This window comes from Diadema antillarum, unplaced genomic scaffold (assembly GCF_040938485.1).
Source record: "Diadema antillarum isolate AM-2024a unplaced genomic scaffold, OU_Dant_1.0 seq00002441_RagTag, whole genome shotgun sequence".
NCBI lineage: Eukaryota > Metazoa > Echinodermata > Echinoidea > Diadematoida > Diadematidae > Diadema > Diadema antillarum.
In genome coordinates, this window is record NW_027273048.1 from 176257 (window position 1) to 203248 (window position 26992).

General features: G+C 38.7%; 1 protein-coding gene across 1 annotated transcript in view; it reads left to right on the forward strand.

The window, feature by feature from the left end:
* The window catches only part of LOC139714806 (androglobin-like), a 76918-nt gene that overhangs the window by 23602 nt on the left and 26324 nt on the right, over window positions 1-26992 (forward strand). Inside the window, 14 exon segments of the mRNA XM_071626461.1 lie at window positions 40-180; window positions 635-815; window positions 6090-6342; window positions 6767-6830; window positions 7543-7599; window positions 13125-13139; window positions 14688-14807; window positions 18545-18620; window positions 19277-19441; window positions 20165-20318; window positions 20996-21110; window positions 22345-22509; window positions 22982-23126; window positions 24895-24909. Of these exon segments, the coding sequence (XP_071482562.1) occupies window positions 40-180; window positions 635-815; window positions 6090-6342; window positions 6767-6830; window positions 7543-7599; window positions 13125-13139; window positions 14688-14807; window positions 18545-18620; window positions 19277-19441; window positions 20165-20318; window positions 20996-21110; window positions 22345-22509; window positions 22982-23126; window positions 24895-24909 (1666 nt within the window).

The window sequence follows — 26992 nt, forward strand, 5'->3', positions numbered from 1 at the left end:
AAGCAGTTAAAGGACAAATCTTACTTCAAACCTTACCAGGTTCAGACCCCAGCATCTCCGATGATGGCCAATTCATCGCCGCGGGAACGCCAGAAGTCAGCAGCCTCCCGGGCCAAGAGTGCAGTGAAGACATCGGATGACAAGAAGACCAAGGATGATAAGAAAGATCAGAAGCTGGAAGTAAGAATTTTCTTTCGAAATGAAGCAGGATATGTACGACTGTACAACTTTTTAATGCCCCAAGCAACTTGCGCATTCTGTTCATCATATATGTGCGACCGATATCTTGTACTTTGATTAACACTATCCGTTGTACAAGCTCAGACTTGCCTAAATGTTGTTGTTGTTTTAACAACAACATTAAATATCAAGATATTCAGTAAGGTTCATGTGCTTTGATAGGATATCTACAAATTTTCATACCTTTTGGCCTAGATATGAAGGTTGACAGCATTTGGTGTACTAGATACTTGAGATATGAGAACCCTCCTTTTTCGGCTGCATCCTGCATACTAGTATGTTGTAATTTGTTGAAAATGGTGATTGTTAGAAGTCAAAATGCAACGTAAACTTTTACTACAAATCATTCTCCTGGAGATGTGTTTCTTTACTCCCTCCCCGTCCTTCTCATCAGGTCCAGAGCCCCGCCCCAAAGAAATCTGCCAAGAAGTCACGAGGAGCAGGTGAGAAAGACAAGATGTTCCCCGGCAAGCCGGACGCCAAGGGTTCAACGAAAGAGGTCAAAATGCTAGGGGTCAGAATAACAGAGGTGAAAGACAAAGAGATTGAGAAGGAGAAAGGGTCGGGATCCAAAGGTGAGGCGTCCCACGCATACGTTTTTGCGCTGGCTGGCTTCTTCCTGGCTTGTGGCTTGTGGCTGTATTCATGTACATGGTGGTGGCAAGCTCTAATGCAGGCTTCGCAATTTTTGTGTAAGGGATGGCATAACAAACATTTGCTTTAAATGTTCCATTACATTACTCTCTTTTTTTTTGGTAGCAGTTGCATCCGTGTAATATTTGTAGCTGCACGTACAAGAGGGGCTCGTGAAGTATTTCGTGTTGTGTTCATAGCAGATATACATAAATGAAAACACAATCAACACGTGGATGCATACTGTAAAAGCTGATATTTTTGCGTACAGATATTTTCGTGGATGTGAGGAGGTCGCAGACATTTTTGTGAGATGATGCTTTTGCATTTTGACACTGAAACTATTGTAGGTACACTAATGCCTTTCCGTTCACTCTGTAAATTTAATGCGATCAAGATCAGGTGGTGATATTTTGGGTTTTGTTTAATACATGACCCAACAGTGATTTGTGAAATTTGCAAAAAACAAACCCTCGTGAAAATAACAGCTTTTACAGTATGTCATATCATTGACATTTTTCTCACAAAGCGGGGAAAGTCAAAGCCCCTCAAAGGGAGACGTCAAGATATTTGTGAGTGTGCACGACCCCTGATGATACACGCAATGGCTTTGCAAACAGCAATTATTGCGCTTCGTCATATGCATAACAGCTTATCGCACATTCTTGGCTATGCACAAAAGCAATGTATGTACATGTCTACCTAACACTCAGACTGAATAAATGTCAGGCATGAGTGAAGTTACCTCAAAGAGCCATTCTTACTTCATTGATTACACTGGGACTCTCTTTCTTAAGGTTGCCGATCTCAGTCCATTTTCAACAGGGCTCTCCATCCACAGTGTCTAGTCCCTCAGATGGGATTTTACAGGCTGTTGGTCTTATGGTTGCATGCTTATAAGCAATATTTCGTTGCTTTGCTAGTGGCCACACAGAATAAACACCTCCAAAACAAGCCCAAACTCAGACATTCTTTTCACTAGACTATCCATACAGAGAAAGAAAACTAACTCTACTACCTTCTGCCTTTCATTTGAATGGCTTACAGAAAGAAGTAATTATATCATTGATCTCTGTGATAATCTTATTGCTCTGTAATTATTCATTCTCCTTTCAATGGGTTATCCCTTACTCTGTAAAATGAATCTAGGAAGATTATTAATGCATACAGAATATGAAGTATACAGAAGACATAGATATTATGAGTTCTGGAATGAAAGGTAAAGATTCCCCCAACATGCCCAGTGGGAAGCACACAAAGCGATGAAAGTTATCTCACACCGACAGCTCTCGCTAGTAGTGTCAGTCTAAACACTTTAAAATACTTGTTAGCACATGTGATTTATCAATCTCTGTAGCTGTACTAACTTGTAAACAATTCATTGAACTGAGTTCCATGTCCATACTGTCCACTTGCACAGATCATTTGCAAAACAATTCACCATACCACCCACATTTCATTCAGGTTTTGTGCCGATTTTGTATGTGAACTCAAGTGCATAAAACCAGTTATTTCAGTGTACTGTAGCACCTTGTACGCCATTTATTTTGCAAGCATGATATTTCAGGAATTGAAAAGTGTGAGGCAACTCTTCGAGGGTTGAATTTACAATCAACATACCTCACACATCTGTAAATGGCACGCAGTATTTTGGGGTTGTGGATTGGCCTCACCACCCAGTGAATATTGCCTCCTGGAAAGCATGCTATTAACTTTGATTCAACACCACGAACCTTGCAAGAGTTTTCCAGATATGATCATGTTATGGAAATGATCTGTACATGTAGCAATTCACTCTACATAGTAGGTGTTGGTTGTGACTTGGATTTGGAAAAAAAAATGTGTATTTTGCTGGAGATGAGAGTTTCCTTTGTTGAGGCAGTTGTTGAAGGCAAACCTGTTGAACTTCAGATGTAATTGTACTAATCTCATATTCTGGTGATTCTTCAGTTTTATGGAGGAAAAATATTCAACTACATGGTAAACATGCTGAGGACATTAAAAATAAAGTACCTGAGATGACAAAAATCTGTTGAGCCAATCATTTGAACAAGTGTAATGAAACAAAGTCTCAGTGTAAGTGTACTTCTTGTGCAAATTCTGAAATTGTGCTGACATAGTGTCTACTTGTTTTCCTTAGTTGGGCAAGGTAGGATTGAAATGCATAGTCACATAGCAGTTTTGAGTGAAATACATAGATGATCTAAAACAGATCATTTACATTTAGAAGTAATCATTTATTTGCACCCTCACTACACACTTATTATTCTCTGTCATGACTGATACTGGGACGATTCAAAAAGGAGAAGCTACAGTGTACGTTTGTTATATTTGTCTTCATGAAAATTTTCCTAGAATTGAAATTCTTGGTTCTGTTAAAAGCAGAATGGGAGAACCTGAATAGTTTAACATTGATGTGTGTATCGTAATCTCTGCGTTGTGAGGATAGGTTGTGTGCTTTAATGGGGGAATATCTATTCAAAATAACTACTTTGTATTTGTGTTTTCGGAGAAAGGGAACTACTTCAAGTATTAAAGACACAGTGATAACAAGTCAACAAGCCTCATTTCTCACAACATTTAGTTTAGTTTTGTCTCAACTTTGTATCATTTGTATAGATTTTAAAAAAAAAGTAGCCACCACTTGTATGATACAGCCCAGACACTTTTTAAAAAGACCTGCTACAGCAATGTTTACTGCAGTAATATTTTTGGCTGTAAATCTGCCATTGGCCCTGTAATCCTGACCCCATTTTGACCTCTACTCACCTATTGGATTCTAAGCTTGCTTCTACTGCTAAGTTCAAGGATTGACGTCAGAATATGGCTGTCAGCTAATTTTTAACCCGTACAACTTGTGACTTTTTGTGACTTTTTGTGATTTTCAAAGACATGCTGTAATGCTTGCTTTCAGCTTGTTGCATCCGGTAATGTATGATCATGCACAAACGTTATGCAGTGTACCACATGCATTTTGATAACCAAAAATGCATTTCTATGCAGTGCCTTAAACAGTTTAACATACTTTCCAGATGCTAATGCTTTACACTTGTTACATGATTAAGTTAATAGTGGTTTTGTGTTCTTTTCTTGCAAAACTTGCATGGTGCTATAGCTCCTGTTCAACTTTTATATAGACCCTTACTAAAAATTTTGGCTCGCAACATTTTGCGTGTGAAGGAGTATCATGTGATAATTTGCAATATTGATAATGTGATTTAAATTGCTCATGGAATCAAAGGTAGATCCGGAAAATTATCCTGAAGTTTCCTGAACACTTTCTTCTCCATAACATTGTGTCTCGTCACACGTTTTCGTGCAACGCATACTTTTGATCGGTATAACTAATGGGAATGTCTCTTATATTTGTGTGCATGTCATGAGATATCTTTTAAAAACAAAGCTTGATTCCTGCAATACAATAACTTCCTTTGCAGTGCATCATTAAGTCATAACAATGCACATTATTTCAGTTTTGTCAAGATGTATGTATGTTGTGAATGCATTGGAATTTAAAGTGTGCCAGCTGGGTGCAGTCCGTTTGTTTATTCTCTTTAAGCCCTGCTTCCTTCTGCATGCATGTTTGAAGATATTTCCCTTCCAACCTCATGTCCACACTGTTTTGGGATACACTATTTATCCATCCATCATCATCCCAATGTTAAGTATACATTCAAGCACATATAAATTTTTTCTTCACATCTGTGAATCACATTCTGCACTTGAAAATGTGCAAACAAAGAAGGGACTTTCTCGTATGATGCCATTGCTAAATTAAAGTAGAAAATCCTTATGAATGAATTCTTTTCAGAGCCATGGTTCATGATGAAGTGTCTTACTGTCCTATTCTTGCATGCTTGACACTTTAGAAACACAAATGGCAGAGTGTTCTGTGAAGGACATTGGAGATCTACTTGACAATGAGACATTTGCCTAAATGAAGTAATACAAATCCAAGTGACATATTAATTTGTTAGAATGCTTGTCTCTCCAAGTTCCAATAAGAGGGCTGATTACTGTCGAAATGGAGATATTAATACAAATAACAGGAGAGTGCTGTTTACAATCCACATGCTGATTTTTTTTGGGGGGGGGTTTTTTGCTCTCTGTCATTGCATTTATACAATCTGTCGAGATGAATGTGTCTCTTCAGTATCAACAAAGGGAAAATGCATTTATTCCATCTATTCTGAAGTAACAAAATGCTTTTGATCTTCTCGCACATTCAGCTCTGTTTGTGCTGCTTGCAGTGCATCATAAAGGCAGTGTCCTTGCTGTGTGGTGTACTAAATGCTCTCATACTAATCCACTTTCACTAATACCGCATGCATGTAAATAACTAGAGCATCACAGCCTTAGTGTTGTTTGTCTCTAACCGTGTTTCAAAATTAATGGTTAATAAAATAAAATGATTATTATTTTATTTAAATGTTAGTATGATGGAAAAAGAGTACAAGCAGATGTGTCACCTGTTTATATCTTTTTTATTCACTTATTGCAGAAGGCAAGATTTCAGTTTATATTTTTCTTTAAGATGACTCTGCATATGCGTGATATACTTCTACATGTCTTGTTAGTGGGAAGATGAGGAAAGCCATGCACTGAAAAGGCCCAGCATGTTTGTAACCCATACATGAAAGTGAAATGTATGCATTAAAATTATGATTGAAAGCAGAGAGAAGACAAAAATTCACAGCACTATGCTTGATATGCAAGAGCCTAGTGAAAATGTATTGAACCCATATAAAGATGTCAGGTGGTTGGGGGGGGGGGATGGGAGGAGATGAAGGAACGAAGAGGTAGCATTTGAATAAGCATAAAATTGTCAAAAAATGTGTTTTCTTTTCATAAAGAAGAGTCATGTGTTTATCTATTGTTTGGGATGATCATTATCACTTTATAATATAGTGGCCTAAAGGCTCTGAGTGTTAATGCATCTTGCTGCATATATGGCAGAAACATCCATTTTCCCCCAAGCATTATTATGTGTAAGAAAACCATGTGTCAGAATTAGTTATGCCCATACATTTGCCCCTACCCTGCCCACTTATCATTGCATTTTCCCTCTCCAATACCCATATTATATGGTATCTGTTCTCCCTTTCCCCTCCCCTCCCTGTCTCCCATGCTACCTACCATGTCACAACCCCTTGCACTTCCAACCCCCCCCCCCCCATCTCCCCCCAAATTCCCCGATCTCTCAAACATGCACACAGACGTAGGCAGCGGCCTGGGCGGGTCGCTGAAACCCCCAGGCACCAGCGAGGGCGCCCCAGACCAGCCCCTTGACTCCCTTTCTGTCATGACAGAGGGCGCTATTCGCTCTGCCCTCGGTGGCGACGGGTCCGTGCTGGCTGCTGATGGGGAGACGCCGGGAGAGGCGGCCAAGGACACAGGGCCCCAGGTCGATCTGGACTTCAGCAAGAAGAAAGTCTGGATGGATTTTGACGACTTCTGCAAGTGTTTCAAGTAAATGACCTTCTCCTTACAAGGCTTACTTTCTATACCTAATTACCATCTTATATATGCCATATATTTTGCAGGGTTTTTGTTTTCATGATGTAACGTTTGATAGAAGATTTTATGCTAGAAATGCAGTACAGCAAATTTGTATAGAAATATTACAAGCTTTGCTGCGATGGAAACTTTATGACAGTGCTATAGCTATTTTAAAAACAAAGTACAGTAGGTTGTGCATGGTTGTACGCTTGAACAAAATATGCGAAGTTGGCAAGCTGTAGCCTGAGTTGGGCATATGAACTTGGCAGACAAAGAGTTACATGCCAAGGCACATTGAGTGTGAATGGAAAAGCTGGAATGATACAAACTGATGTAGTTTGCAACATTAAACAAACTTTTGTTTTCTTTGTTCCACTCCTTTCTCCTCATCCAGGACTCTCTACATATTCCACAAACCCAGCTCGTACATGTGTACACACAAGGTTTCAGACTTGAAGGTAAGTGAAACTAAGCCGTCAAAATTACATACCTGACTTTGTTGTTGTTGTGTAGTGTATGTTTGTTGTCGTCGTTGTTGTAAAGGAATATCAAACCAAATATTTTTTAGGTCAAGATAAACATAGTTTACAATGATTTGATAGAACATTACTTTTTTTTCCAATAGATGAAATAGCTTACTGATATATGTTTAGAATTCCAACAGAATAAGGCTACCAAAAATGATAATGCCTGTTTGATATATCTACCAAGCCAGACTACAGAGAAATGTTTCTAAGTGAGGATGCATAAAGTGGACTATACTATATGTACTTTTAAAGTTCTTTACAAAAAATAAAAAAACCAACAGCCGAACTTGCTATGACTTTTTGTGTAGAAGAGTGAGATACAGTACTGTGTGTGTGTTGTGTGTGATTGAATGATTGATAAAAAGGAATAAAGAATAAAGACATGTCCAGTTATTCACTGTTCCAAGTGATCCATGCAATTCTGTGAAGAATTGTTGGCTGTTGATGCTGATGCAGATTATGTGTTTGAAAATTAAAACATATTTAGTTGTAAATGAAAAAATGGTACCCTATACCTACACATATTGTATGGAAAGAGGAAATATGGAACTAAGTTTGGTTAAAAAGAAGGAAAGAAAAAAAAAGAGCCAAGTTATGCTAGTTCCCATACCTCCCTAATCTCCGCCCCCATCCACGCCACCAGAGTGATGTACCAGGAGTGGTCCCGCATCCGTCCAGCGCCCGTGGCAACAAGGAACCAGTATGTTGACTGCGTGCCTATATCCCCCTCTTGCACAGACCCCTCACAATTAATGTTTTTCCCCCATTATATGACATATTCAGTTGTATTTAAACATCCAGTCTAAAGATGCAGCTCAGAAATGGAATAGAGAAAAAGGGAGACAGACCCATCCCTCACCATGCAGACAGACAGACAGACAGATACATGTAGACAGACAAAAAGATGGACCAAAAGACAAAAAGACAGACATATCTGGAAAGGCCCCACAACTAAATTGACAAACGCATTAAAAAAAATGCTCTTAAACTGAGCAAGATATTTAGAGGTGCATTTTATGCCATTAGAAAATTTAAAAAAAAATGTAAGAGAGGGAAGAAACAAGAAGATATTAAGATGTCAGGAGAGAGGATGAAGAAGGGGTTGGGGAGACCCAAGATATTGGGTTTTATTGCATTAAAAGAAAAGAAAAACACAAAAAGAAAACATCTTGACCATGCAAGGGGACTACTTCTACTGATCCTAAACCAGAAAATAGCGAAGGATGGTGAGTTGATTATATTTTAGAGATATCAGATGATAGGACCCACAACTAATCTGACATGCATATTGCAAAAATGCTTTTGAACTAAGCAAGGTATAAGGAGGTACATTTCATGCCATTAAAAAACAAACAAACAAACAAACAAACTACCAACAACTTATTAGAGGGATGTAAAAGAAGAAGAGATTAATATGCAAGGAGAGCAGATGAAGCATGGATTTAGTAGACCCAAGCTAAAGGGAGGGGAGGGGGAGGTGTTTGGGTCCATATTCCATTAATCTGTAAGAATATCAGAAGATAGGAAAGCGAGGCAGTTTACCAGGCAGAGTGTAAATTAGCTGTAGAAATAAGCTAGAAGGCATGGAGAAAATGAGAGTAGATGCATTGATGTTGGAAAAAAACAACAACGACGCAAAAACAAAGACTGTGCAAATATAATCGAGGGGGTATATGACGTGCTGCAAAATATTGGACCTAGTTTAATTTATAACAGCTGTAAAAGTGAGTTTAGAAGTCAGCAAAGTGCTCCTCTTTTGAGGGTGGGAATAGCAATCTATACTAGAGACCCAGACACGGACTTGACCTATCCGCACCCCTCACAGACACTTGTTTCAGCACAAGTGGTTTGCAGTGCTGCATATTGCACCTTCAACACAATAGGTTCCACACTGTGACAGTTGTTGGGCTAGGTTTTATAAAGTTTGTAACCGACAAGTCCCACCATATACAATGTATACGTGTCAAGACAGTGATGTAGAACAGGTTTATGGTTTTGTTTTGTTTGTATTTTTTGATGCTGTCATGTCAAACTCCATATTATTGTTTCTTCGATTTTAATGTGCACCTTAAATATGATTTTGTCATCAATGTTTGTGTGTCAAGTGTTTACTTTAAATGTTCATTATGATGTAAGAATAAGTTTGAGTGCTATTCAGTGTATGAATATTCTCCTGTTGTGTACATTTGTTTCTAGCAGTGGTCCTCTTTAGATTTTATAGCTAGTGATCATTTATTTGATAGAATATCCAAGTGTCGAAGTTTATTTGAAACATCTTTTCTCCACAAATGTTTGCAAGTCCTGTTTTTCCCCTTAACTTCAGTGCAAATAACTATCTAGATGATTACAAATCATGTATGCGACTTCCAGCTAATCAGTATCTACATAGATGTTATAATTGCAGAATATTTCACTCTTTTTGCCACTCTTTTGTAATTGATTGCATGTTTGCATGAACTTGCATGTAATATTTATAATGCCAATGCACTTTCTTGCAATGCATGATCACATCTATCAAAAGTAGCCTGTAGTTTGCATGGAAAAATTGATATACAGATCAGTAGCACGCCACTTTGTTTCTGAGCGCCTAGTCTTTAGTGAGCAGGACTTCTTTGTCTTATATTCACCTGAATCAAAGTATGTCCCAAGTTTAAAAGACAACTACACAGATAATGTAAACACCTCAATGACTTATAGAAAAGTCTTAAGTGTTTCTACTTTTTAAATATTTATCTTTTATACAAAAATGAATACTTTGCATGTTTGCATTCACTGAAAGCTGATATTTTCTAACCTAATGTACTAACTTTTTAGATCAAATGTATTCCATATGGAGCAGAAATTTATTCTGATGTTTCCTTCCCTATTTTTCAGGTTTGCTCAGTTTTTCCTTTATATTAGAGCACAAAAAATTTTAATAATCAACTAGAAAATGGATTGCTGCTGTAAGGTACCATGAGCAAAAAGCAGTTTCCTCTAATATCTATTTGCATGGTAAATCGAAAGCAGCATTCAAGTTTTTTTTAACATTCTTTACTATAAAAGAAAAAAAAAAGAGAGTAAAACCACCACAGGTATCAGATTATAGGACTAAAAATGACAACAGACCAAATTTCTCTGAAAATCACATTTCAAGATGGAACGTTGTGACAGATAATTGAAATGAAAATGCTGACATGTACAAGAGTCCCTAATGGACTGTCAACTTTGATTTTGAGCCCAAGAAGCAATGCATGATCTGCATGCAACTCAAACAGTAACCCTCTTTTAAACAGGACATGTTGTAACAATGTTTAAGTGCTCATTTTGTCAGAGCTCAAAATGTGTCTGAAAGTTTATGATATCCATCCCCTTACCTTGTCGGTCCCGTCTGATGTTTCATTTCTGTCGTATTCTGCTGTGCTTTCATTTTTACTCATAAAAAACAACAACAACAGAATACGACTACAGTTACGCGGAGGAGAACGACAACATCCAATTTTGACACCTCAGTGGATGCTGTATGTAAAACTCATAATCCAATCATAGCATTCAGATATATATACAGAAAAAAAATAAAATGAATGCTGTATTCTATCCCTCACGTAGTAGACAGTGACACTGCATTTCCCCCCTGACTATCATAACTCTCAATACTCTCATGGTGGATTACAGGGGATCATTAAAAACGAAAATATCTTCAATCATTAGCATTTAGAATTTCCCTTCCAGAATCGTGAACTAGTATACTCGCTAATAACCTCCTTTACTCTGCATATAATCTCTGAAAAGAAACACTCTCTTGCTTCTGTTTGTGCTTTTGAAATTATATTATCATTGTTTCATTTCATAACCATGGGCGTGGCTCATTAAATAAAAAATAACCTGGTAGAACCAAAGTAGCTAGTCTTTAGCTGGGAAGAAACAGATGCATTTTTTTTCAAAGTGTAATATTACGGATTTGTGATAGCTTTCTCAAACAGACCTTTACCTTCAGTTTATAATAAGATATGTTCTGTAAAATGTAATTATGATCGATGTTTTTTTTTATTGAAAGTCCCACAAAATGTAATCATCAGCAGTGCTTTCAAAATGTTTGACCTCCAGACATTATTCTGGATTTGCACAGGCACAGCATGCCGGTATCCAGTAAATGTAGTGAAGTTCCATAGGAAGCATTCAACCCGATTCATCATTACCATGAGCCGTCATTATGCTAGCTTCCTCTCCACCTTGCAAAGATTACAATGCTCAGTTTTTCATATAAAGTCAAATTTGCATTTTATCACTGCATATTCATCAACATGAATATTCATGACTGCCAACCACTCCAGCTTCCATTTATGCTGTGGGGAAGAAGAACATAAGCAGTGGTGGTAAAAAAGAGAGGAAACCCATATAATACTGCACAACAAGTCCCTAATATTTTATGTCATCATATCATATTATGATAAGATTGCATTGAATAATATGTATATTAGATAACTCACAGAACAATGCATAGTACCAACAGACTTGTGTGTGAAATCAATTTGGTATGTTTGTTTGTTTGTTTTGTTCGCTTTTCACTGCAGGCTCAGTCATATTTCAAAATGCTATAATTCCTGTGATATTAAAACAATATAGGCTGTGAAAGAGAGGAAAATTCTTCACTTTGCCTGAGGTTTTGGTCCTGTCATACAGTTGTTACATAACAACTGCAGTAGCATGTAGAGATGAAGTTGCAGCAAGTGAAACCAAATCATTGCTAAGTGTTTAAAAAAAAAAAAATGCATCATTTCAATTCGTTTGGTGGTGGTTCACTAATCTGATGTTATATCTTGATATTTACAGCATAACCAAATTAAATCTTCATTGTTTTTATATCAATCTTGCAGAAGTTTTTGTTAGTCAAAGGTTATACGTGTCTACCCTGTGTGAAAGTATGTGCCATGTGAATACATTAACAGCAGGAGAAGACTGGTCATTATTTCATCTACCGGTTTATATAGATCCCAAGTAGACCTTTTAAACCAAAGAAAGGAGATAAAATGATTCCTTGCTTTCAACTGTGAACATCATGGTAAACATATCAGTTCATCATGTGATACATGGCCATTCATGCCACTGCTACAATACTCGGCATTTCTCTTAAACCATGCAGGCCTATTCCATACTCATCAATACCATATTGAAATGTTCTGTACCTATCAAATATCACACTAAATTGGGTTTTAAATTAAGTGTGTATTTCATTGTCTCTGGTAGCAATGCATGTTGGGCATTGTGTAAGATGGACAAAGTCAGTACCTGCACTTTTTAGTTAAAAGAAACACATGTAATTTTGCCATTCAAACCAATATGCCATACAGAGGATGTCATACATTGTAGTTACAGTGTATGTGACCGAGGCAGCTAGTCGGAATGACCGATATGATGCCTAGGTAGATGGAACTGCTGGTAGTCACACAGACCAGATTGCATTCTTGTCTGTCAAATTAGTCGTGCAGAATTAATTGCCTTACATGCCATAATGTGACTGCCTTCATTCAAAATGTCTCTTCTATTTTATGTCTTCTAGAGGAAAAGGTAGTACAGTGTTGCACAGTTGACTAAGAGTTACAGTAGATAACCAATAGCAGGGCCAGTTATCCAACGGTGTAACATGAAGATGTTTGTACAGTAGTTGCTCCATGCTGTATTTATTCCTTTATTGAGATATCCTTGTTAACACACGTCAACTACAGCGAATTGCTCTGTATGCAGGAGTGAAGTCTGCCATGCACAATGCCCAGAGGATTGAGCTGATAGAAAAGTGTATGGAAATCATAACTTCAGTGCCAGAGCAAACAGTCAAACGAATCTACTGACAGAAAATCATCTAAAGGAGCAAACGCCAAATCGAATATTTCTTTTTCGTGTAACTTCACTGTTCATGCCCAAGAATAGCATGCTGTGAAATCGTATTAGCATTATATCTTGTTAACATGATGATTCCAAAGAGAGAGAGAGAGAGTAAAATAATCATTATGATGTAGGTAATTAAAAGATTTGTGATAAACAAGTTTAATAGCTGGATGATATGATTTCATATTTACCCATCAGTGTGTGAGAGAAAAGATAATTCACAAGTAATTTCATGTTCAGCGTGTTTCATATTTTAAAAAAAGTAAAGATGTGCAACACTTGTGTTAAGCCCCCTCATGGAAGAAACAGTAAATTATAACTTCCATGTCAGTTCTTCTTCAGCTGTATCCTATAGGAAAGTATATGTGAGGTAAAGTCAGAGCAGATTCATTTGTACAATTGTATTGAATGTGTTTATCTAATTTACTGTAGAATGGCTATTTGGCTGTTCTGAAACACCATGTAGCTGTACCCAGTGCCTGTATTGTTAGGAATGTATTATGAATATGAAAAGTTGATGAAGAATTAATAGTACTGCAGAGTGTAACATTGCTGTATCAAATATTTGGCAAACTTTACCCCCTCTTTCCTGCACCACCCACATAGCAATAACAAGTAGGACGTGAATGCAGTTGATTACAGGGGTCTAGGGCAATTACCCCCTGGGCAATTACCCCGCACCCTTTCCCTGGTCATAATCCTAATCCTAATCCTGAACCTAACCCTAACCCTATTCCAAGCTCCTAACCCTAAACCTAACCCTAACCCTAATCTTTACTCTAACCTTACCACTAACCAGTATTTGGCCGGGGGGTAATTGCCCTCTGGGGGTAATTGCCCGGATACGGATTACAGGCTTGATACAGTGACAAATTTGAAATTGTCGGACAAGCACTAACACCATGCATAGCCGTAACTGTTGAAACAACTAATCTATGTTGTGTGTGCATCATATCTATATTTGCAGTTATGTAATTCAAGATTCAACTAAACAAAAATAGTGCTGATATTGAATAGCAGTGGATGTCGGTAAAATTGTCGTGTGGTTTGAAAACATGACTTAGGCTTGTACAATCCACCCGTCCTCATGAGCCAAGACTTAACCTTGGCCTTGAGGTTATTCCTCCACTTCAAAGCTTCACAAAGACATGTATAATTGTCATCTACCATGTTCTAAAATTTAACTCTCATGTGCCTTTTGTTGTTTTGTTTATTTGTTTGTCCTGGTCCTGTTCTCAGCCGTCGCATTTATGTAGTGCTCTTCCCATTGCATAAGACCCTTGCTTCCTCCAATCAGACCTGTACCCCCATCCACTTTACCAAAGCTCAATAGAACACTTTGCTTTTTGTACTGCTGAATATTTGAAATACTGAATGCGCACGGTGCAAATGTAAAAGCCTGATGGTAGAACATGTGGTGGCCACAATTTGCAAATTTAATGTCAAGTGACATAAAGCTGCATTGTGTCGCATGATACATGCCGTCAGAATGACCACCGCTTGAAAGTTATCCAAATGTCAGATCAAGATGTTATACTTGACCTTAAGGCTAGAAGGAAGTAAAAAAATACTGCAGTTTATCCTTCCATTGCTAGTGTTTTATATGACATCTCAATTGCACAAGCATGTAACTGCAGAATTCTGAGTTCTATAGTTGTTTTATTCTATTTCTGTCTCTGTCTCTGTAAAACATGTCTCATGACATCCATCCTTAATAATTTGCAAATTTTGGCCACTATTCTGATTATGACACAGAATAGATCTACACTGCCCTTAACAGCCTGTGAACCCAGGTGAATACCAGTTGGATTGTCTTCCTTTTTTTTTAAAAGGCCTTTTTGTTTTTCTTGACACTTTTTCTGCAAGAGTCCATAGTGTGATAGATGCTTAGTTTGTGAATCCCTACCTACCCCCACTCCACAGAATGTTCAGCCCACAGCAGGCAAGAAGTCGGCAGCTCCGGGTGGCCCGGCCAACCCTAGCGGGTCAATGACCTCCCAGACCCCAGCTAGGATGCCCTTCAGCCCCTCACCACCGCATCATGTAAGTCTGGTTGCCGCGGCAACCTGCAAGCCATCCATCCCTTATTTGGGTCGGGAGTGACGGAGTGGGAAAGGAAAAATATGAATGCTAGATTTAAGTTTGACCGAAAATGTGAATTAAAAGTACAGGACATCATTTGAATGTCTTGTACGTCAATCCTTTCTAGAGTTGTTATTTCCTATTTTATATTACGCTATTACTTCTTTGGAATTATGTATCCAGAAGTGAGCGGCAGTTGTCATGTTAAGGACCAGGGGTGGTATTCTGAAAATCTTCCTAAGTTTCTTCCTAAGTTTCTTCCTAAGTCAGAAACTTAGGAAGTGCCTAGGAAAGACAAAATTGGTATTCTGAAATTTCTTCCTAGGTACTTCTTAATGCAAATTAGGCCATCCTTATTCCCGCCCCCGTCCTTTCCTAAGCCAATGCGAAATGCCGTATCATAAGGAACTAACCGATGTCTGCCAATGACAATCGCATATTACTATGACGTAGGGTCAAATACACGAGTGCGCGGCATGTCCCCTTTCTCACGCTCATTTCGCGCATCAAAGTACATGTGCGCGCAATGACTGACAAGCGCGCCTATCACGATGCTTGCAGTTTGCTATTCTTAACAACGTACTTAGGAGAGGGGTGGAGCTTTCCTAAATATTTTCCTAAAATTCTTTCCTAAGTGCATTTTAGAATACCAACTTCTTCCTAAGTCAGAAATTTGCATATTCCCGCCCCCTTCCTAAGTTTCTTCCTAAGTCTACTTAGGAAGAAACTTAGGAAGATTTTCAGAATACCACTTAGGAAAAAATCCTGACTTAGGAAGAAATTTCTTCCTAGGAAGGATTTCAGAATACCACCCCAGTACTTTAGCTTGAGAGCCTCTGCATCGATATTGACCATCGACTGTTGTTTACAGATGCCATTACATTTGTGTTCTCGTAGATGCATCCCCCGCCATTTTGCAGGAAACTAAAAAGGATTCCTCCTTAATTTCCCTCATCTATGTAAATTAAAGCATTTTTTGTTCTTAATCATGTCACGTGTTTCGTAGCGTGGAGCCCCACAGGTCCCTGAAGGCACCAAGGTGAACCATTTCTGAGAAATTGTATCTCTTGATCTCTTCCCAGCCACTCTGTTTTTCATGATTTTGGTCTCAACTCATCAAATCTTGACTGATGATTAAACATCCTTGGTGATCTCTCCCCACACCACCTCCATCCCTTAATCTGGTGGAAATATTCACTCTCCACCCAACCCCCACCCCTTATTCCGATGGAAATATTCACTCCCCACCCCACCCTCACCCCGTATTCCGGTGGAAATATTCACTCCCCATCCCACCGCCACCCCTTAACCCAGTGGAATTATTCACTGTCATTGAGGCCGTTCAGCCACGAATCCAAGATTCACAAATCACCCTCGTGCCCATTTTTTCTCCCCACTATCCCAACCCAATCATGGCCCCGTTTCATTAAAGATGTTAGGATGTCAACTCTTGCTTGAATGACAACTTCCCATAGCAACAGCCAATCAGGAAGCAGCATTCTTCTTGTTACTATGACAATTGACATTCCAGCAAGAGTTGTTGTCATATCAACTTTTTATGAAATGGGGCCCAGATCTCTCTTACCCAACCCACTCCTCCATGGTCTGGAATTGAATCCTCTCCATTACCACTCAAAGTTTTATCCTAGTTTTCCTTTCTCTTTGCCCATCCCCTCCAACCCCCCCCCCCCCCCCCCCCACCCAGCACCTACACCATGGGAGAACTGACTACCTGGTCAGTTTTCCTTAAAACAAAGTTTCGGAAATAGTTCAAGTCACTAGTAGTACACCACTTCACATTCCTTTCTTAGTTGGTTTGTTTCATGCATGAACTTTGCCTTAAAGACAAATTTATCTGTTCTCAAATGACACCTGTAAATTGTTACTCCATGTTTTAAAATGCAGTTGAAAGTAAAGCATGATATGGAAAATGATGTTACCAACATCAATTATCTTATCTTCTTTTTTTTTCTACTATTATTGGGGGAAAAACAGAAGTTGGAGATTAATTGATATACTCACCACCACATTCTAAGAGTATATTTGCATAAAGACACTGATCACCTATGCTAGTTGTGTGTTCACATCTCATTGAAGATATAACACTCGTCTTGAGATTTGCATGAAAACATTTGCATGTCACCAAAATGCCAGCCACATTTAGGCCCAGGTTCAAACAAGTCCTTCTCCAGTAGCATATGAAGCAATATGGCAAAAAAGAAAAAAAAAAGAAAAAGAAAAAAAAAAGAAATGGAAAAGAGAGCATGCACTACCATTCTAGTCTGTGGAACTTGAAAAAGAGCAACAATCAGCATCCACTGCAAGTCACAGAAGTTTCGTCATTAAGGGTATTCAAATGGTATTTATGGTATACTGTATACGCTAAATATTTCGCGAGGTTTTTATTTTCGCAAATTTCACGAGTCAGGTGCTATTCGCGAAATTAAAGACACACGAAAATATTGACTCTGATCCCGATGTGGATGTGACGTACGCATGTACAATTAACTGTACATTTCTCCGTACAGTACAGGGCTCCACGATCGCGAATTTAACCACACACGAAATCGTCGGGAATTCCCGACTCGCGAAATATATGACGTATACAGTATTACATACTGGGGTAGTAGAACCAGTAGTCCGAGAATCTTTGCTTCATACTTTGCACACCAAAAATCACTACCCATCTCCTCTGCCATCAAAAAAACAACACATACCTCTAGGGTGTATAGCTTGGGTGCTGGGACTCTTGACAGACTCCTTTTCTGCTTTAATAAACTAAAATCTTCAGCTCATGTTAATTCGCCAGCACGAACAGAAAGTATTCACAGTAGACTAGAGGTGCGGGTTTTAAAGGGTTCCGTTTTGTTGAAGTTTGGAATATATCCCTAACTTCATATCTCATTTAGATGGTGTCAGAAATGCACATTTGGAAAAAAAAAAAATTTTTTTTTAATTGATGTGATATTTCAATATGATGTAGATGAAAGATGAATAAGCCAGTGATGTTAGCATGAATCATAAATGTTTCATGTGCTGTGGTTATCAGTTGGTATTGTTTAGTTTATTGTTTCATGTGGGTGGCACATTATGTTGATGATAGAAACTTGTGTTTGTTTTTTGTGAAGTGGGAACATGGAAATCTGTAGGTGCAAGGAACTTCAATATTACTTCTCTTGTGTTTTGGCTCGGTGCACAAGTTACTGGGGTGTGGGGATGTTGGTTATTGTGGTGGCATTGTTCTGATTGTCATTGATTTGTTTAGGCTATATGTCTGCCTGTCCTTTTTGTTTTCTAGTCCTTGTGAAGACGATGTTTAGTGTCATGATTACAACTTGCATGTTATTTCCTTCAGAGTGTAGACCTGTGAAATCTATTCCTTGCTGTTTGATGTATTGTGTCTTAATAGGATCTGTTGAACTATAAGGTTCTATGTTTTATAAAAGCTCACAATGTGTAACTTTGCTAGTTAACTGCTTGTTATGTTCGGGCATTCTGCCGCAAGATTAACTTCAAACTTTTTCATGCTGATAAACACCACATCATGGTAGAAAATATACTTTGAAATGCAAGTGAACTTTCATGAAGTCCAAATTTTACTCAAAAGATTTGATATCTTGTCTTGACAATGATAATTTTACTTCTTACTTTTATTCTTACTTTTAATCTTAGTTTATTTGATTTGATAAGAAAGGCAGATTCTAACTCAGAATTCTTCATCTTCTTATTTTGCCCCACAGACAACAACCGACGACCGGTCCCCGCACTACTTGTGTATCCTTGTTTCAAAATTGATTTCGGTAAAACTGGCGCCATGGAGTCATGTTCAGGAAACTTTATAATTCTGTTTCTTTTCTTTTCTTTTGTATCTAAACATTAGAACTGTTTAGGCTCTTTGTAATGCTATAGCTTCTCATGTGACCAATAACCTTAATACAGCTTACATAATGAAACATATTTTCATAAGATTTTGTACGAGGATGAAAAGTGAGTGTAGCAGGGCATTGTGATGATAAAATCTTGGAAAGACATTTAGTAAAAGTTAGGGTCAAACTCTATTATGTCAATTTTTTGTTTTAGTTAATTAGATACAGGTACTTTATGCCAATTTACCAAACTTGGCACACAAGTCAATAATTACAGGACAAGGCATCACTCTAACAAGCACACACAAAGAACAAAGAATTATTTAAAAGTAAAATACAGTTTCAACAAAGAAAGAAATGTAATTTCCGTAACACGTTTTCGAGTGCAAGCCCTTGTACAGTCACCTTGCAGAAAACAACAAAAACAACTCTTTCAAGGGGAAAATATAGAGGAGGAAAAATTGGTGATCTCATTTTCATAAGTTTAAACCCTTTTCACTAGTTCAAAGAATAACATGAGATTTCGAGAAACTTGTTCCTTAACCGCACCGCTTACCGCATCAGTTGTGGATAACCTGGAGCCAACGGAGATCATCGTCAGCTTCTCGTCCCTGTCCAAGTGGTTTGACCCTCCGGCCGACCTGCCCAAGACCTCCCACAGCTCCACCAGGGACAAGGACCGGCTGAAGGACACCGAGTCCATCGCTGGCTCCAGCAGCGTGGCTGACGGTGAGAAATCGTCGCAGAGAGATGAACGCTGTCTTACGCTAAGTTTGATACTCGACCATCACACCTTGAATCAAATAGTCCTGCATACAAACATTTCCTCCCATTCATTTTCAGCTTTTAATTGATATTCATATTTCCAGTTTCCTTCAGAGTTTTTATCTTGAATTCTGACTTTATAGGGTATTTTTTTCCACAGATGCAGATGTATGATCTTTCATTATTGCTATCATTTTACTGTGAAATGTATTTATTTAGACTCAAATTACACACATAGTAATTCTGTACCACTGGAGAAGCTGTCCACGGTATTTATCATGAAAGTCTCGTAACATATCTTAAAAATGGTCACAAGATCTTAACAGATATTAAAATTGTCAAGGCTGATTAGTGCTAACATGATCATATCACCTTTGTTTGGCAAAAGAAAAAGAGAAAAAGTTTACTATTCCTACTGTAATGCAAGTATGTCGGTATTTGGTTCAGTATTTTTGTTTTGTGTAGTTTATTATTTGTCTTTTTGATATGCAAAATATTTCCATGAGTTATCAGTTTTGAACTAGAGCATATCTGCATCTACTGCAGGTCTACAAAGACCAGACAGACTTTTGCAATAATTGCCCCAATCTGATGTACAATTCCACATATGACAAACCAGTAACTAGCTGCATAATCACTGAAAGCCAGTAATTGACTTTCTTTGTTTCGCCATCTCTGCCCCTGCAGCTACCATCCAGGCGAAGGACACGCCCACAACCCCAACCACGCCCGGCTTGCTGGTGGCCGAGCCCTACTCCTGGAAGAGCCTGGTGGTAGGCCAGCCCATTCTGAGGATACGCTCCACCTTCACCAAGGCAGCAGCCCTTACTCTTCCCCCTGGGTAAGGACAAACACACCCTTCTACTCACAGTTGGACGGTTCCATGACATTTGCTCCTGCGACAAATGCTCTCATAAAATATCTGCACGATAAGCCAAACATAAATTCTACCCGCACACATAGCCCTAACCGTAATCCTAATCCTAATCCTAATATCAAACTAAACCTAAAAACCCTATCACAACCATAACCCTAAGTCCTTGGAAAAAATAAGATCGGAGCAACAACAAAAACAGTGATTTAATGATGATTCAAGGGAAAAAGTCACTCAAGTTAGGTTTTTTTTGTTTTTTGTTTTTTGTTTTTTAATGATGTGTGTAACCGAACTAGAGTCACAAATTCATGTTACATTTATGAATTAATCTTAATGAATCTTGCAGGTGGTTTGGAAAAGAGAGTTGAAAGGATACTGAATATATAATGCATATTGCGTTGATATTCATTTGAAGTTGTGATTGCATATAACGGTAGCTATATTTATGTCATAGTTACATGTAGCTTTCTGAGCAATGCACTCCAGAGAGTCTCAAGTGATACACATAGAACATACAGCCATATGCTGTGATGGACATCTTTATTGTCATAAGAGCTATGCATACATGATGACAGAACAAACAGTCAAACGATGTGCGGCCATGGCGTTTTACTTGAAATGCTGCCTGTTTTTTTGACTTGAAGGCGTCATGTGCTGCGGTTCATGATGACCGCTCCCCTGGGATACCACGTCCACCTCTGCTCGACCGTCCAGTTCACCTATGGCGATGAAGAAACTGTCATGACTCACCTAACAAAGGTATGATGACCCCAAAACCTTTGCCCATCCATTTGTAATGGGAAGATTACTTTTTCCACAGAGGACTTGCCAAACGCTCTTGTATACTGTATACACCAAATATTTTGCGAGGTTTTTATTTTCGCGAATTTTGTGAATAAGGTGCTGTTTGCGAAATTAAAGAAACATAAAAATAATGACTCTGATCCTAATATAAATGTGATGCACACGTATACATTTCTCTGTTCAGTACAGTACTCCACGATCGCGAATTTTACCACTTGCAAAATCATGGGGAAGTCCGTATTCGCAAAAATTTAGACTCACTAAATACTGTAAAAGTGGATATTTTCGCGCGACTAATTTTTCGGGCTTCGCCGGGTAAGAAGAGTTTCGCGTGTTTTTAATTCCGCGGAATCATGACATCACGCACAGGAGCATATGCAAGCAAAAATATTCGCGTGCTTTTATTTTCGCGCTAGTTTCTGGTTGCGCGAAATGCGCGAAAATTTCAACACCGCGAAAATTTCCACTTTTACAGTATATGGCGTATACAGTACTTCAGTGAAATTAAGCAGAAGAGTTACTGTAAAGCCTCTGCTTGTATTTGAAGTGCGCTCAACCATGAAGTACAGTTGGAGATACATAGAGAGTCTGCAACTATGTACATGTATGTAGAGTGTATGTATGCAACTCCTAACCATTTCCAAAGCCCTTTCAAAGATTCAGTGACTTGTCTGTTTACACTACTCGGGCTGCGTGCTTAGATTTTGTCCAAGCAGGCCCTGACTGGCTCCATTCTCATGGTAACTGAATTCCACTCCAACAAACTACATGCACTTTTGAATGCCATGTTCACGTGGAAACATGAACTTTGTTCACTCGCTGTCAGTCACATTGACTGGTGTGTTTAGTTTGCGGGCGATGACCTGCAGTGTTAAACTTCTGCATGGGTGGGCAAAAAAGCTGCTTCTTTAAACCCAGAGCGTTTAGACTGCAGCCGAGCCTCTTCAAGACAGCTATAGGACGCTCTGAAACCACCCCCTATAGGTGGTTTCAGAAGCTGATGAGCTCATATTGCCTTTGCTGTATTCTGCCTGTGTATACTGAGCTAAAAGGCTGCTCGAGGAGGCTTCAGAAACTAACTTTGCTTTACTGGTAGTATAAATGGTGTGCATGTACAGTATGTATCACCCTGCCATTGGAGCCAACCCAATTCCTTTTTGACTCTACTCGATCCGTCTGCATTCTCCAGGAGAGTTGCCGCTTTGTGGACCAGGCCATGCAGGTGATGCAGACCATTGGGAACGCCATCCAGAACTTTGACAACAAGGAGCTCTTCCAGACTAACATGAAGGAGCTGGGCTACCTGCACTGCCCCGTTCGCACCAACACCCTGTCGGTCATCCACAACTTTGGGGTAGGGCCTCCGATCGGGAGCATGCATGCTAATTATATATAGTACCTGTTTTAATCTTGAAGGTATGCCAACCCAGGAAACAAGAAGGCACTGTTGCATTGTGTGATGATTGCTACCATTTTCATTATGAAGATTGAGGATGTAAATGTAGCTGAGTGTCAATCAGAGTAGAACATGTACCAATATTTGCATGCAAGTTTCGGTGGCTTGCTGGAAAGCAAAGTTTGTCTTGGAAGGATCTGTATGTAGTAGGTGGAACCAACCAGGAATGATCTATTGCCTATTTTCTTCCCCTGTGAACGCTTGCAAAAATCTCGAGATTCTGAGCGCAATCATCATCCTGCTATTTTTCACATATGAATGCGGCTATTGTTTGACTGTTGCTGTGCCTGCATAACAGCTTAAATGTTTGAATGAGCCTCTCATCTTTGGTATGTGCTCTTACCCCTCCCCCCTGCCCACGTTGTGACAGATCTTCCGGGATGCCATGTACAACACGCTGCGCAAGGCCCTCGCCGAGCACCTCACCCCCGAGATGACCTTTGCCTGGAAGGCCTTCAACTTCGACGTCATCACGCGTAACATTGCGGGCGTGCCCCTCAGTGCTAGCAGGCCTGGTGAGTTTCTTCGCATACCTACGTGTACATGAAGGCATATACCACCAATGCTATTTACACACTCATGACATGCTTCACGTAGAGAACTCCAGGACTTCATCGACTCTTATGAGCATACAATTGTAGTTATATTTACTGGTGCCTTGATAGATTAAAATCATTAGCTCATCCATTGTCCACGTATATATCTACACAACACACAATGCGTCATTAAGCTGTGTATGATTTCATAATTTTTAATGTTGGACCAAATTTGAAATGTTATCCATAGACTAACTGTGATGTTATCTGTCAAGGAGTGCTTTAATGTAAGCCAATGTTGATGTCTTTTTTTTTTCAATGTTACATGTGTATATGTTATCACTGATATGTGTCTATGTATGTAATTACTAAAAGTTGGTGTTGGCATACATTTTCTAAGTTAATCTAACTAGCATCTAGTCCATTTCCAGTACTGTTCAACACATTATTGTCTCATTCTCATCTCATGGCACAAAATAATGCATGTGAATGTAAATCATAAAATCCATTCTGCACTGGAAAAGATGTTGATTAGACTTCAACAAAGTACATCATAATATATTGATCATATCAAATGCCAGATAGCTCGGTTAAAGTGGATAATTTGGTGGATTTACAATGTGGCATGGTGCATGCTGCGAATGGCGACAAATCATCTTGCCCTGACACATATTGCATAATGTTACTATATACATTTGTTGAACCATCATGTTGGTCAGTTTTACATCTCACACGGTTTCAAGTTGCAAAGACCATGTGTGACCATACATCGAGAGCAGAGCTTTAGGAGAACTGTAGTCAATGACGAATCATAGTCAGTCGATACTGTACTTCATCATGGTGAAACTTTGTACTCTTCCCACTTTTTGGGCACAAATGTGATAAGTCAAAACAAAACCTCACCTGATTTGGATTTCTCTTAGAGCAATTTCATGATGTAATGTAATGTCATTCCTTCTGGACAATAAGCACTTGGTTCTTTTGTCTCCTTTCCAGAGAACTATACATGTATATCAAGCAGTCATTTCTCTTAAATGAGGATTTTTATGTCTAACAACAACAAACTTTTTTTTTCCTCTGTGAACTCGACAGTTTTGCAGACATGTTAACTTGAAACCAAACATTCTACCAGCATGCCACACAGATCTAACAAGTTTTGAATTCACTAAATTGAGGGTCATGGGGACCTCATATCTACAAAGTAGAAATATCCAGAGATTATTACTACAGTGCATGTGTTCTCAACCAACACTAGGGCCCGAATTCACGAAGGTGGTACAAATGAAACCATGGTTTAAACCATGGACAAAAACCATGGAGCGCCAAGTGTCGCACGGAATATTTCGTTACAAAATTGGTCCTTTCGTCGACAAAATTACCGTTTCGTTAACGAAATTATCATTTCGTGGACGAAATGTTCATTTAGTTACAAAATGTTGTCATTTCGTTACAAGATAATCATTTCATCGACGAAATGACTGATTTCGTAACAAAATATTCCATGCAACACTTGGCGCTCCATGGTTTTTGTCCATGGTTTAAACCATGGTATCATTTGTACCGCCTTCATGAATTCGGGCCTAGAAGTATGTCATTCATCAATATGAAAAGACTAGTTACAAGGGTTGTAGTAGATGCTTTGGTTAAACTGATGCCAAAGTTGGTGCCATAATACGATTGCATGTTTGTGAACTTTATGCTGTATGGCTATTTGCTATTCACACCCAACCATCCGTAGACCGCTCAGTGGTTGATAGGCCGTGTAAGTATCAGAGCTCCGGCAGTTTAAAATCTCTCAGCTTTATATCTTTCTGTTTTTATTTCTCTCTCTCTGTCTTACTGTCCTTTCTTGAGAATTTTATCTGAGTTGCTTTCAGCAATCCTGCACTGGGAATTTGAAGTAGCACTTGTTGGTTTTACAGATGCTGAAACCATAGGATACATAATTTGTTTCCACACATACCAAAATAGTATATGCAATTTAAGGTCACCTGTAATGTTCAATAGTTTAGCACATGTACACCACAAGCATTGAAAACAAGTTTTTAGGTGTATACATGGTACATATATCAATTCAAGTGTGTTCATGCAAAGAGCCATTAGAAAATATGCATTCATATCAAGAGTTGGCTGTTATGAAAGTTTGAATTATACTGGTGGAATTGTGACATTGTGAAGAAATTTTAACTGCTTGCTGTCAAAAGACATTCGCAGTGATGAAAACTTCAGTAGTTTGATATGTCTTCAGATTTAGACATGTATAGGAACGAAGTAAGATCAGCGAGCTCATGTGTGAATTGTAACTTAGGAATTAAGTCAACCACAGACTTAAGGAAAAAAGAGAATAACATGTATTCCATTCACTCTCTGATCACTATAATCTCTTGTGCTATATTGCAATTTTAATGATGTACTGTATCACCCATCCACCTCATTTAATACAAGAATGAAGACAATTAAAAACAAAAAACCTTGACTATATAACTTGTAACCATATAGAACCATATAGAACCATCACACATTGGGCCATTATGTTACACCCCTGTAAATGACCTCTCACCCTTTTTGTTTGTTCTCCATCCATCCCTAATTTGCCCCCCTGCGTGCATCCCATCCCACCACCCGCGCACCCTGCACGTTATGCCTCCCCTCCATATTGCACGCTGCAGACCACACCAGTGACTCGGGAGGTATATATACCGACGGTCCATTGAGTTACACTTTTCTCTGCTTTTAACATCCATCCAAGACTTTCTCTACTTTCCTCCAACACTACATCCTCATCATTCGTCAGGAATGGATGCAGGCATAGCACTTCCTCCACTCTCTGCCGTTCACTCTAGAAAGCAAGCATATTTTACTGTAGATATAGCAAACGCATTCCCACTGGGGCACATGCACACGCACACACACCTGCATGCATGAGAACTCTATTATCCTTCATGGCGTCACTGAACGGTAGTATGATTTCTGACCTACACACACGACGTACGCCACAGATGGTGGTAGCCTTGTTGTGACTTGTCTCGTTTGCAACCACAAATAATCACTTGCATGTCTTTCTATACCCTTTTGCAGCACTGAAATGATGATATTGCATGTTCATCGGCACACTGTAATGATCATGAAACGCATTTGCCCTTCTCTTCATGTTCATAGATTTGCTGGCACTTCTCATCATATAACCTACAATTTTGTGTAGAATTTTTTTTTTTTTTGTTGGTATTTAACAAGTTTGGCAAATATGCCACACCTGTACAAGAAACTGAGAAGCATGTGTGAAACTGGCTTATTCTGGTAGTGCAGCATCCTACAAGAGTTTGTTTTCCTGCATATTTTGTCTTTGAGTTTTAAAATAGTTTTTTTTTTTTCCCATGCTACTTGTATAGATTTTCATGAATTCATGTCTTCAGAGCTAAGTTGTTGGTTTTTTTTTTCTTTCTCCTGAGTACTAATTCTGTAGTGTTTTCATATCTAGATAAGACAGCATGATGTAGCTACAACACGTATCTCGTCGTTGGCTGAGCCTTTAATTGTTAACCTCTCATCCTTAATTCAAAATGAAATAGCCATTGCATCTTTTCATCCCTTTGACACTCTGAGTTCTAATCATGAGTTTTCACATAGAAAATGATCAGGTTAATGGCACTGTTTCCTTTAAATAGTGACATAACCCAATCAATTACATTTTTTTTTGGAAGAATTCATCTAATAATTCTGCCTCCTCCTCATCACTGCATCATTGTAGTTTTTGAAGTGTTCAAGATTTATAGGTGTTGGTTTTTTGAGCAATGCAACCTGCAAGTTGGGTAGTTTGATGATCAGTTTCAAACATTTTTACATAT